The sequence below is a fragment of the Sinocyclocheilus rhinocerous genome, unplaced genomic scaffold (genome assembly GCF_001515625.1).
Source record: "Sinocyclocheilus rhinocerous isolate Xijiao unplaced genomic scaffold, SAMN03320098_v1.1 scaffold502, whole genome shotgun sequence".
In the NCBI taxonomy this organism is placed as follows: domain Eukaryota; kingdom Metazoa; phylum Chordata; class Actinopteri; order Cypriniformes; family Cyprinidae; genus Sinocyclocheilus; species Sinocyclocheilus rhinocerous.
Window position 1 is genome coordinate 107,628 of NW_015641028.1, and position 13,428 is coordinate 121,055.

General features: G+C 38.1%; 1 protein-coding gene across 1 annotated transcript; it reads left to right on the forward strand.

Annotated features, from left to right (window-relative positions):
- The first annotated feature begins 3,314 nt into the window (after nt 1–3,314).
- On the forward strand, nt 3,315–9,926 carry sh2d4bb (SH2 domain containing 4Bb). Its single transcript, XM_016570436.1, has 8 exons — nt 3,315–3,477; nt 4,948–5,107; nt 5,301–5,454; nt 6,941–7,079; nt 7,177–7,486; nt 7,698–7,825; nt 9,283–9,503; nt 9,718–9,926. The coding sequence occupies exons 1-8, from the start codon at nt 3,315–3,317 to the stop codon at nt 9,808–9,810; spliced, it is 1,368 nt and encodes a 455-aa protein (XP_016425922.1). The 3' UTR covers nt 9,811–9,926.
- Nucleotides 9,927–13,428: the final 3,502 nt, after the last annotated feature.

A 13,428-nucleotide genomic window follows, 5' to 3' on the forward strand; every position in this document is an offset into this window, starting at 1 on the left:
TTGGAGTTCTCCCATGAACGCAGGAGCCTCTTTGACAGGTTTCAGCAAATGTGAAAATATTACCGCTGTAGTGTTTTTGAATGTAAAATTTCCCTAAACCATTTCAGTTTGACAATTACCAAATGCATTAATTTGTTCATTTGCTTTCTCTCTTCTGCTCATTCTTTATTCTGTTTCACTCGCACTTGTTCCCTGTTCCCTTTGGCTAATAGTGACCAGGATGAATAAGTGACACTAGAATAATAGTCAGGAGAGAGACGAGTAATTACGAGGTCAGGGGGGTTTTATGCAGAACATGAAAAACCCCTTGTAGAAATCAGGTCCAAAGGGCGGCAAGGGACAAGAGGTGAAGAGAGACATGAAGATGAAAATACTGACGTCAGAAAGTCAATTACAATACACAGAGCCAGTGATGGGGAAGCTACTTTGACAATGTAGCGTGTCGAGCTACAAACTTCTTATTTGTCCAAGCAAATAAACTGCAGGATGTGGCACATAAAGGCCAGGGCCCATCCAATCAAAGCTTTCAGAACATTTGCATTAATGGTGTGAAAATGAAACAAAACTGCAAATAAAATAAAAACATCTGTTGTGTATATATCAGTTTTAACGTTTGTTTTACATATAGACATACAGTATATGATCATTTTATTTTGTGCCTGTAACAAATCCGATTGTCTCTCAAGAGTTTCAGTAGCTATTTCTATAAATGCAGCTTGCAGAATGATTAGCAGTGTTTATTAATGTCATATTTGTATTCATTCTAGTGAATCGGTTTGCCTTCCTTCTCTCAAATGTAGCTTTGGAAAGTTTGATTCAGTCTAGTGAATCATTTTGTCCTAATAGCCCTCTATCATATGTACCTGATTCATTATACTGAATCAGTTCATCCTAAACCGACCCCATAGCTCTGGAAATCCTGACTCATTCTAGTGAATTGGTTTGTTCAAACTTGTAAATTAACAGATTCCAAAAAGATTCAGCATTTGGAGTCCCAGGTGGCATTTTTTGTTGTAGTTTGTCTTCAGTGTTGGGGAAAGTTACTTTTAAAAGTAATGCATTGCAATATTGTGTTACTCCCTAAAAAAAAGTAACTAACGGTCATGAAATGCCCGGAGAGACAAGGTAAGATCCAGTTGCAGTTTTATTGAAAGTAACAAAATATCAAAACGGAACAAAAACGTGGCCAAAAGGTAATCCAAACACAAGGAACAGATACACGGTAAACTATAGACAACATCAAGATCAGGACTGAGAAGACAAATACAATGTAGTAGCAATGACAGACAGAGTGAGCATGGTATATATAGATGAGATGATGAGTAATTAACAACCGGTGATAATGATTAGGAATGATTAACAGGTGCTCATGATAAGAACAGAAATGACAAGCAAGGGATTATGGGAAATGGAGTTAAACACATAAAACATAGAAACAGGATAGCGCCCTCAAGTGGCCAGTCCAGGGCAACACAACCAAACACTGTGACACTAACTGCATTATGATACTTTTGCTTTACTTTTTCTATTTCTGTTCTATTTTTTGGCAAATGTTAAATCCCTTTCACACCAAAAGTGTGAGGGGAAAAAAAAGCTTTTTCACACCATTCTGTCTTGCATGAAGAATAGGATGCAAAAGAAGAAAGTTTAACACTTTCTCCTTAATCAATCACAAAAAAAGAAGAATCACAAATGTCATGTTCTAATGTCTGAAGTCATTTTTCCTTATTAGTATTGATGAATTGGATCACTGAAGTTCTGCAGCAAAGACACTTAATAAAATGAGATTAAATATATAAAGTATTTTTGTGATATTTAACGTAATTACTGCAGGTTTGCGAATATTCTGAGTTTGTTTTTCACTTTTATTAATTTCAATATGTTTTTGTGCAAGTGAGATTAGAATTACATATTACTTATTTGAAAAAGTAATGCGGTACTTTACTTGAAAAAGTAATCTGATTACGTAACTCGTGTTACCCCCAACACTGTGTGTCTTTGATTTCAGGGATATAGGTTTTTATCTGTTTAGTTTAAATGTATCTTTTGAAGTTTACTATTTCAGTCTTTATACTCCCAAATTTCATGTTTAATTCAATGTGTTACTTGCCGATTTGTAATTATTTGTGAAATTTACTAGCAATTTCTGAGTGAATTTTTTTTTCTACATCAATGTTATTCAGTCTATTTCACACTGAGAGGGGCAATATATTTTTAAATATACAACAATCAAACGACATAATGATCAGATGCAATCAGAGCAGTATTTATCTGGCACAAAAATAATAAAGTTGTCAATTATGCTGACATCATTAAACAGCATGTGAACAAATAAATGTATATTAAATGTAACCAATAAAACTAGACAATGGGACCTCATAAATTAAGCTTCAAACAAATAATTATATGGCGAACCAAAGTCCCTTTAAGGCCATTATTGTCTTCTCAAGGACTACCTGGTGTCCAGGGTTAAAAGAGGGGGGTGTGGGTGGGTTAACACCATCTGCTAGTGCAGAGCTATGGCAATATGAGTCGCAGATGTAAGATTACACCATGAAAAGGTAGGGAGAAAGGGGCAGGTCAGATAACATGCCCACATACACTCACACACACACATCTTATCCCAAATGTTCATGTTGCATCCATATTTACATGTAAATTCTTCTTTCGTAATAGTATGTCTGTTTCATAATTTGCCCTCACTGAGTAATTGCTTGCATATTGTTGATATCAATCTGCCATTTAATATAACTGTTGAGACGTACAGGTGTAGCCTAGAGAAAACTATTTCTATATAAGTCAATTCATCACAAAATCATATCTGTAGACATATTTTAACCTGCAAAGGAGCTGAACAAAATCATTTCGAGCTGTCACACACAGGTAGCAGTGTCAGACACACCTGGTCTGTAGGGTCAGTGCAGGAGACAGATAGAGGGGGCAGAGGGTGAAATTAAACCCCATAAAGGATCTAAACGCAAGAACAAAACACCACTGCAGCATACGAGAAATGGAGAGAAAGAGACCATACTTAGGTCAAGATTAAAGGAAGGGATGCAGTTGTGATCAACACTTGTTCAACAGAGAGGTATATCAAATAGAGGGTGATAGGAAGTAGAGGGCTCACAGTTGTTATGACACCCTCAAAAAGAGCTTCAGATCAGCTGTGCATTACATTGAACACACCTTGGGCCTTCCTCAGGCAGTGAAGACTGATCCTGAGAGACAGACAGACACCTGGGCTTGCAGTCTGCGGTGACTACAGACAAAGGTCAAAGGAGTCGAGAGAGACATATACCTGACAGGCTGTCAGGATGATGCAGCAGATTCTTCAGGATATGTATATAGAGCCTGACCTGTTGGCTGAACTCAACGAAGAGCAGAAACAGATCCTCTTCTACAAGATTCGGGAGGAGCAGGTGCGACGCTGGAATGAGAGGGAGAGAAGAGATCCAAGCCATGCTGTGAAAAAGAAAAGTGAGTCCAGGGTTCATTTTGTACCTTTATTTGATAAAGTCTACAAATGAAACATGAGTGTAGTTGTTACAAGGAATATTTTGACATTTAAGTCACTCTTAAAAATGTATGTCTTTGTGTTAGATAACAAATTACCAAACCAAGTGGCATTTATTAAAGAAAGATAGCACAAGCGCACTTTTCAAAACAAATATTAGTCCTTAGAAAAGCTTTAGCACTGTTTGGTTTTAAATATCATGTATTTGGTCATTTCTTATCATTGGTAATGCAAAATTATGATATAAATTCTGTAGATAATAATGCTTTTTGGTCTTCATATATACACTAACATTCAAAAGTTTGTGGTCAGTAATGTCCACCAAGCCTGCATTTATTTGATCAAAAATACAGTTTAAAAAACAGTAATATTACAAAATATTCTTACTATTAAACATAACTGTTTTCTATTTTAATATTTTATAAAATGTAATTTATTCTTGTGATGGCAAAGCTGAATTTTCAAGAGTCATTACTCCAGTCTTTTAATCTTTTAATATGCTGATTTGTTGCTGAAGAATTATTTCTTAGTAGCAATTATAAAAACATTTGTGATGTTTAATATTTTTCTGGGGACCTGTTACATTATTCTTTGATGAATAGAAAGTTAAAAAGAACAGCATTTATTTGAAACAGAAATATTTTTTTCTGTCATATTAGATCAGTTTAATGCGTCCTTGCTGAATAAAAGTATTAATTTATTTTGATCATGAGAAATATTCCAAGTTAGTATTCAGTAGTTTCAAATTATTTTGCCCTTATTAAGTCATTATATATTTTTTTCTAAATGACAAAGAAAACAAAGATTGTGTTGTGAGTTTAAAGTGTGTAATTTTGTTCCATTAGCCTCACCAAATGAAAAATGCAGAAATAATCATTGTTTTAAAACAGGTTTGAAAACTTACAAACTCCCTCAAACTCCACAGAACCAATATTGCTGCATAGGTCTGGTTCGAATGCTGAAAGACAGCATTGTCCTGTAAGCACCACAGAGCCACAGTGTTCATACTTTCTGGGTAAATCAGTCTACGAATGGTGTATCTGGTGTTGCTGCATACTAAAGAGGTGTAGGAGAAAGTATTTCAGAAAGTCCATCTATAAAACGACACACTTCAACTTTAAGGCAGTGGTGCAAATGAGCAAGATTAGGTTTACATCATATTGCAAGTGCAATCTCACTGCATCAGAGGGCGTCACTGATTGTGTCTGTGAGCTGACAGGTAATGTCCCCTTGTTTTCAAAAGTTCTTGCATTATCTTGTTCAGTTGTCATGTTCCCGCAGCGTACAAAGGATCCCAGTAGGATAATCTCTTCTAGTTTTGTCGCGCCGTCTGTGTTATTTTGTCTTTATCTTATCTGAATACGGTCTGATGGGTCTGGAAAGTGGAGGAAAGATGTTTTTTTTCATATTTGTCGTTTACTGTCTCTTCCCAGGCAACCGCAGAGGCATTCAGTGGCTTCTGGGCTCAGATGGAGAGGTGTGGGTATGGGTAATGGGGAAGGCCCCGGGGGACAAGCCCTTTGAAGACATTGTGGAAGAACTGATGGAGGAGAGAGCAATGAAGCAGGCCCAGCGAGAGGCACAGGAACTCCGGTGAGAGAACCATGGGACAGGGTCGAGGGAAGGGAGCAGTGGGATATTAGGGGTGGGTGAAGATTGACAGATGTGATTCAGCTAAAAAATGAGAGAAAGAGAGAGAGAGAGAAGGGAGGGTGTGCAGGGTAATAATGATAGAAGTACAGAGGGATGGAAAGTGCATCACTCAACCCCTACTGAATTTCCTGAGGCGTGTGAAGGAGGCAGAGATTGAAAAGAAGTTTCGAGATGCCATGGCGAAGGAAAAGGCTCGCTTCGTGGCAGAAAAATGGAAGGAGGAGACAGATGACAGAAAGGCAGCCAAGCAGGAAGAAGAGGAAGATCGCATTAGAGAGGAACTGAAGGTGGGTTTGGCTGGAATATGTTCCTTTGAGTAAAAACAAAAACACAGAATATTTTATGCATCTTTTGAAAGGGTGACAGTTCTAAAAAAAACATAAAATACAGCGTCATGCCTCGTGTTCCCTCATATATTAAAGCCAAGTGGGTTTTAAAAGTACACTTGTCCTCATTAAAAAATTGTACAAATAAAGACATGAATAGCAGTGGCGGCTCGTGGGTTTTAAAATAGAGGAGGCACACTAAGTATATTGGTCTGGGATCCCTGCCGATTATTATTATTATTATTTGCTTAACCACTTTAAAATTGCTTTTTGGTTGCTTTTAGTCAGAAAACGTAAAGAAAACGACACGCATACTGCAAGATAATATAATTTCACTTACCTGGCCTAAACATGAACTGAAATGAATTGTGAATTTTATTAACATTAAATCGTCCTCCTCCCATTTTCACCTCAAAATTATGGGGAAGCTGTGCCTCCCCTGCCTCCCCCGACAAGCCGCCACTGATGAATAGTGCTTTTGAAAAATATCTGGAAAACTCACACATGAATTCAGTCATGCATTATAAGACTATCTAGCCAGTGCAGCATAAGTAAAACAACAACAAAAAATGAGAGTATATACACTACAACTAAAACTATTTTTTACTTGAAATAAAATAAACATTACTTGAAATAAAAATAAAATAATGCATAAACACATTTTATTTCAGCTAGTTTCAAAACAATTCTTATTTGTGCTTAGTTTAACTTAATGCACTAAAATAGCTAAAACCTAAACTAAATTAAAAACGAATAAAAACTATACACATTTTTAAAAAATGAATAAAAATGACAAAAAAACCACATAATTATTAAACCTATATAACTAAAAATAAAACGCAGATATATAAAATAAAATACAAATAAAAACCCATTTGTATTAATAAAATTGATAGCAGTATCTAATTTCTACTAAAATAAAACTAGTTGGTCTTATTAACACGTCTTACGCATACATATATTAATATTTACTCTTTTTTTTTCATGCGTGACTGCTACTTATTGTAACTACCTTTAAAGCACCCTTTATAATAAATGTATAAGCCCCTAAAAAAGCATACCAATCGGGATCTCAGTGGCTCAATTTTGACAAGATATCCAATAGTTAAGGGTCCTTGCATTTATTCTTCAACCACGCCTTTAATCATAGTCTCATAATAGAGATTGAGGTTAATTAGGCTTAATTACTATGTGTTCCATGTTCAGAGAGTGAATTATTTAAAAGTTGGCAACCTCTCAGAATGTAAATAGTGATCTCTGAGACACAAGGCCAACATTTGTATGCCTGATCTATAATAGAGTTGAAAGCACTGATGTTTGGGTTAATGACATCGTCCACCAAATTAATCATTTATATTCACCGAAGATGAGACAACTAAAGCAAGCCGAAGTGAAACTTCTGTGCCTTTGTGTTAGCTAGGGCTGATTCTTTCTCCTTTTTTCACAGAAATGTGAGGAGGAAGAGAGACAGAGAGGCGAGGAAGAAATCCGCCAAACAGAGGAGAGGAGAGCAAAGGAGCTGTACATCTCTCTGAAGCAGGAGGAAAAGAGGAACGAGAGAGATGACAAAGAATGGCAGGAACAATGTGAGAGAACAAATGGAATGGGAAAGAAAATGAGTAGTTTGGCTGCTCTAATACAAAGTAGCTTATTTTTATTCAAATTCCTCTCCGTTTCCCACAGTGCGACGCTCCAAGGTGGCGGATGAGGAGATGAAGTGCAAGGCATGGCGGGCTAGAGATGAATACAAGCGCCAGTCTCTGCGGGCTATCGAGAAGGGCCTGGTGGCTGGACTCAGCGGCCTGTTCCATAAGACACACCTTAACGGATCGGGTCACAACCGACGGCATGGCGCAGTCATCGAACATCCGACCCCTCCAGCTGAGGCCAGCCATTCACCTGCAGCTAGTTCTGGTCAACTTACCTCAGGCCATTACAGGCGTAGACAACACCGACGTTACTGCAGTCCAGTCACACAGTCGCTCACGGAATGGTAAATCAATAATCAAATCAATAATAAATGATCTCGACCATATCCCATTTATTTTTTGCGAGTGTGATATTGTTTTTAGGGAACAAGAAGTTAATATAGAGGAAATTACATTTTGGACAAAACGTACCACTCTCATACAGAAAGTAAAACAAATAATGAAAGATTTGCATGCTAACTACACATCACAATACTGTCTCCCATTGCCTTTCAGCCCAGTCTGGATTCGTCCACCCAGGCCGAACTCTCGTGAATCCATCATCCGCTGGTTTGAAGAGGAGCAGAGACCGAGACGAGCGGGATATGAGCGAAGTAGCAACACCATCGCAGCCTGGTTCCACGGTAAAGACGGCTAGAACGTTCCCTTCCCTAAGGCCCTTCACAGCTCACATCAGGGTTTTAATACAAGCATCATGTTTTGACCCTTTGACCTCCAAACAAGTAGATAGCATCATGGTAGGGGGATTTCATGAGATTGCAAACTAACATTAAAATGAACACAAACTATGAAAGCAAAGGACACATCACATGGGGGTTGACATTTTGCAACACATAAACATTGACAATTTCAGAAAAATAATTAGCAAATAAATGTCGGATAACAGCAAAAAGCATGACAAATTCTTCAAAAATATTAAAATATCTAAGTTTGGGGTCAGTAAGATTTTTTTTAAGAAATGAGTACTTTTATTCCATAAGGACACATTAAATTGATCAAGAATGACAGAAAGACATTTCTTAACTTTCAGTTCATTAAAGAATCCTGGAAAATGTCATGATTTCCATAAACATATTAAGCTGTACAACTGTTTTCAGCACTTTTGAGAAGAAATGTTTCTTGAGCACCAAATCAGCATATTAGAATGATTTCTAAAGGATCATGTGACACTGAAGACTGGATTAATGACTGTTGAAAATACAGCTGTGCCATCAAAGGAATGAATTACATATATATTATATTATATATATTATATATAGAATTTTTTTTTTTACAATTTGTAATTACTGTATTATTTGAGCATTAGAGACTTCTTAAAAAGTAAAAATCTTACTGACCACAAACCTTTGAATCGCAGTAGATAGACATATGAAAGAGGCAAAATAGGCAAAATCATGTATGAAAAATTACAAGCATAGGTCGAAAGCAAGAAAAAGATTTCAAAAGATTGCAAAGACACATCATGAAAACTGCCCGTTAACCATTGACTGCACTTCAAAAGGTCAGTGGCAAGCGGGGTCAGTTGAAGTTGGAGTTGAAATTGTTTGAACTTCAAGTAACACATTACAGCGCTTGACTGGTGCTAGGGTACCGCTGATGCACTCCAAAGAGTTCAATGCACTGGGGCGACATTGACAGGAGTCACGTAAAAAAGCCTCTGATGTATTTTTAGAAATGGACTCAGAAGTCACAGTTTAGTGGGAACGGGCAGTAGTTTAGTGGTTGCAGTGAAGGAAAGACATCGATTAAATCAAGAAAATAATAATGAGAGACAGATAGAGGAAAAGAGAGGCAGACAGAAAAACTCAATAATTCACTGCTTGTGCCATTGGAGCCACAGTGTGTGGCCTCTGATTGGACAATGATAAGATTAACAACCATCTGAGTGATGCCATTCGACCAGGAAACACGAGAGCGCTGCCAGCATCACTTTAAGATCAGAGCACAACACCTGCACTTCCAGCCGCACTCTCACTCAATCTCTCTCCATATCTGCCTCTTCCAGTCTGTCACTTTGCCTCGTCCCGTCTCCGGCTCTCCATCTGTCTTTCTCACTGTCACTTGTCTCCTGCCTCTGCAGGAATAATATCACGGCAGGAGTCAGAGGCTTTGCTAGCGAATGCAGCAGAGGGCTGTTTCTTGGTCAGAGTGAGTGAGCGGATCTGGGGCTACACACTGTCCTACCACACCACCTCGGGCTTCAAGCACTTCCTCATCGACGCATCGGGTGACTATTACAGCTTCCTAGGTGTAGACCAGAACCGTCACGCCACCTTAGTTGACCTCATCGACTTCCATAAGGTAAGCTGGAACTACAGAATTGTACTACTGTCGTAGCGCGACTGACAAACATGCTCATGAGGCGATTGCAGACCCCATGGGGCATGAGGAACATAGATGTGGCGAGCACACCTGTCCTTCCATCTGTGCGTTTGATGCAGAGGATTGATAGCGATGCTCGGTTGTCCCAGGACTGATGTCGGTTTTGTTAGCTGATGGTCTGCTTTTCCTGCAGGAGGAAGTGATCACAACGTCTGGAGGAGAACTACTCCAGGATCCCTGCAGGCCGAGAAGCTCCACAGCTGACTATGGAGGGCTTTTTCTGTGATGGTTTCTATGGTTGTGAATCTCAATTTGGCTGCTGTATCTCTTGCCTTCACATCCTTTCAACAGCATGGCACAGCTTTTATTTATAGTCTGCCAAGTGTCTTCTGTCAAATGTAAATAAACACTCTTTACTTGCATTAATTTGCTTATTCGGTTTACATGTGGGCGATAGAAAAGGTGAGGTCACATTACACTTTAAGCATACAGAACTAAATAGAGCAATTTGGAGTAGATGTCACAGTTACGTTACTTACAGCTGTGTGCGCATTGTGGTGGCAGAAAAACACTGGTAACAAGTGGAGCGAAATGGGTAAAATCCATGGAATAAAAAATATATATATTTTTGTGCCTTCGGAATGCAAATAATTTTTATAGAGTACCGTCTTCAAAGATGCCATTTGAAGCTAAACGCAGACGTTTAAATGGACCGACTATGGATGAAAAGTGCTATGATTACTCTACTTTTATAGCATAAATTTGATTTAACAATAGGTCTACATAATATTTACATATGCAGTTCTTAGGGGACATATTGTATTAGCCTTAGAGTTAAAGCATGAAATACTATTTAAACCTATTACTATTAACATTTTACATAACATTTACCTTTTAACACACAATTCTAACTTTTTTTCTCGTAAATGCAAGTTTATATCTTCTAGTTCGGACAGAAGTCAGGGATATAAACTCATGATACTGAGCCAAGGGGAAAAGAGAGAAAGACGAGTTGATTTTCCTTATCAGAATTGAGATATAATCTCAGAATTGTGCAAATAAAGTCAGAATTTTGAAATATAAACTCAAATTTACCTTTTTTTATTATTTTTTACATCCTTCTTCCATAGACTGCTACTTGAAAACTCTCATTTTCTGCCACCAGATAGGCTCCACCCACAAAAATGTCTTCACTGTTTGCAAAACAACGAATTGGTCTATTAGACTCCAACGGGAGAATACAGGTAACAGGATATGATGTCACAACCTAGGTCTTCTGTTTTGTATCAATCATAAATTATGAGAAATTTTAACATTTTAAAATATACTAACCAACACCACTTCTTTGTTCCTGCTGGAAAATCAAGCTGGTAGTGTTTTGGAACATGCTATCAGGTCTCAAGTAGTTAATCTCAGACCAGCCGCATCAGAGTCCAAACAGCTGATAAAACATCACAAATAATCCACAAGTAATCCACACGACTCCAGTCCATCAATTAACACTTTGTGAAGTGAAAAGCTGTCCTTAATATATCATTAAGGACAAAGGCTTCTGGCCAAAACAGTCCATTATCCATAATAATGCTTCCTCCAATGAAAATGTCCATCCCCTGTTGCCCTCTCACATCAAAATCCACCGTGTCCACCTGCATATTTCACTCCTGATTCAGATGAGATGACTTTTTTACTGGAGAAAGCAATACTAGGGATAGAGGACTTGTATTTTAGATAGCAACAGTTTGAAGTTAAAAACGTCTTAATTTATTCACTTATTTCACAAGACTTTGTGGATTACTGTGATGTTTTTATCAGCTGTTTGGACTCTCATTTGATGGCACCCATTCACTGCAAAGGATCCGTTGGTGAGCAAGTGATGCAAAGCAAAATTTCTCCAAATCTTTTCCAAAATAAACTCATCCACCTCTTGGATGGCCTGGGGGTGAGTAAACGTTAATTTTTGCATGAACTACTCCTTTAATCAGTTTTGTTCCAGGTCTTCTATCGGTCAAAAATATAAGTTAACCAAATGGAAACATTGGTATGCAATTAAAAATGAAACATTTGTGCATATTCAAGCATAGTGTGACCATCTCAACCCCGTAATGTGTCAAACGCTAGTCTTTCTGCCAATTTTCCAGCCTGCACAAGTGTCCCTCTATGATTCCACATGTCCCATGTCCCGGAGCACCAACAGTAACCTCTCTGACTTCCCACACACTCACACAGAGGGGGATCAGGTTACTGTGAAGTGCATGGCTGAGCTTGCTAATCTGCACATTGTTCAAGAGGAAGGAGCTGTTTCAGCTATAGCAGGATCGACAAAGACCTGACAAACACAGCGTTCATTGGAGTAGAGGTGCAGGGTGACACAGAGAAACTGTGATGAAAGACTATGGAAAAAAAACATGGGAAAGGCAGTTTCAGTTTACCCATATATTTCCAGTCAAGCAGGTGTTTTTCTGATGGCCATCAGCGATTGATAAGACTGCTGGAGAATGGAAAATGAAATACTTATCGATATACAGTACCAGGCAGCTGATGACAGTCAGAAAAAAGTAACAAAGCCATTACCTCGGACACAAAGGGTTCCTGTCAAACACCAGCCAATGTAACATGATGCCGACATGCATTAAACTGACCCAACGATCTTCATAGCACCTGCTTTACCCAAACATGTCCAAGTAGAAATTATATGCCTATTCAAATTCATCATGATAATATAAAAAAATACAATAAAAACTTATGAAGTTACAACATTTGCAGTGCCTGTTGCTAAAAAAAAAAATATGAATGTGCATTGCAAAACTATACACGAGGGTTGAAACCAACAACCTTCTGCCATAACTTGACTTGCTGTTGCTACTGCATCCACATTGTTTTGGGCAAAAACATTGATTTGTTTTCTTCTGCCATGTTTTGAAGATCTATTGAGCCCAGTCTTTTGTAGGAGTAGCAAAAAAGGTGATAACTAGGTGATTGTGTCCTCAAATTGCTCAGGTAGCCTTACAACATGTTGTCAATGAAGCTTGACTTTGATTAGTTACACCGACAAGACACAGCAGTTTGCAATAAAATTCAAAATGATGGTGAGATAAAAATGGGCGACCTTGGGGAAAAAATGGTATATCTAGACTCAACAAAAGACAATCAATAAAAGAGACTTAGACTTAATTTAAGCTGTTTAAGTTCAGTTTGATTAGCCTGCAGTGTTTTCAGACCCACTACAATCAGCTTGTCTTACAACAGTATGGGTTACCATACAATCCCAGCCAGAAGCAATGGAACAACAACCACCAATAGCACCTAATAACACATAAATGAAATGGACCAGGGTGAATACAAATTGATGTTTACAAGGTTTGTACAAAGAGGAACCAATGATTACCAGAGTGCAGTGTTATTTTAATAATATTTATATATTCTGTTATAGTATATTTATTAATATGAATTCAATTTAAGTAGTTTACCTTTTAATAATTTTATGTGGTTTTGTCATTTGTATTATTTTATTATTTTTTATGTGAAGTTCTTTTTAGCTTTTATTTTTAGTTGGTCATTTCAGTATTTAAACTTGCTTCAAGTTGCCAAAGAACGTCTCAGGTTACTTATGTAACCATGGTTCCCTGAGTAGGGAACGAGACACTGCGTCCTCTAGGGGTCGCTATGGGGGACGCCTCGTCGTGACCCGTGTCTGAAGCATACATTGAAAAAACACCAACTCGTCGGCCAGCGACAGCCATGACGTCACTACCGGTGCGACTATAGTATAAATAGGCGACGGGAGCTACACATCATTCACTTCTTCGTCTGAAGCTTGCATCCGCAGCATGGCAAGAAACCTAGAGGACGCAGTGTCTCGTTCCCTACTCAGGGAACCATGGTTACATAAGTAACCTGAGACGAT

Excerpts from the sequence above, each read along its gene's own strand:
- sh2d4bb (XM_016570436.1), top strand. The coding sequence starts at position 3,315 with ATGATGCAGCAGATTCTTCAGGATATGTATATAGAGCCTGACCTGTTG. Across the intron at positions 5,108-5,300 it reads CGAGAGGCACAGGAACTCCG|GCGTGTGAAGGAGGCAGAGA; the intron begins GTGAGAGAACCA and ends GAATTTCCTGAG. Across the intron at positions 7,487-7,697 it reads ACACAGTCGCTCACGGAATG|CCCAGTCTGGATTCGTCCAC; the intron begins GTAAATCAATAA and ends ATTGCCTTTCAG.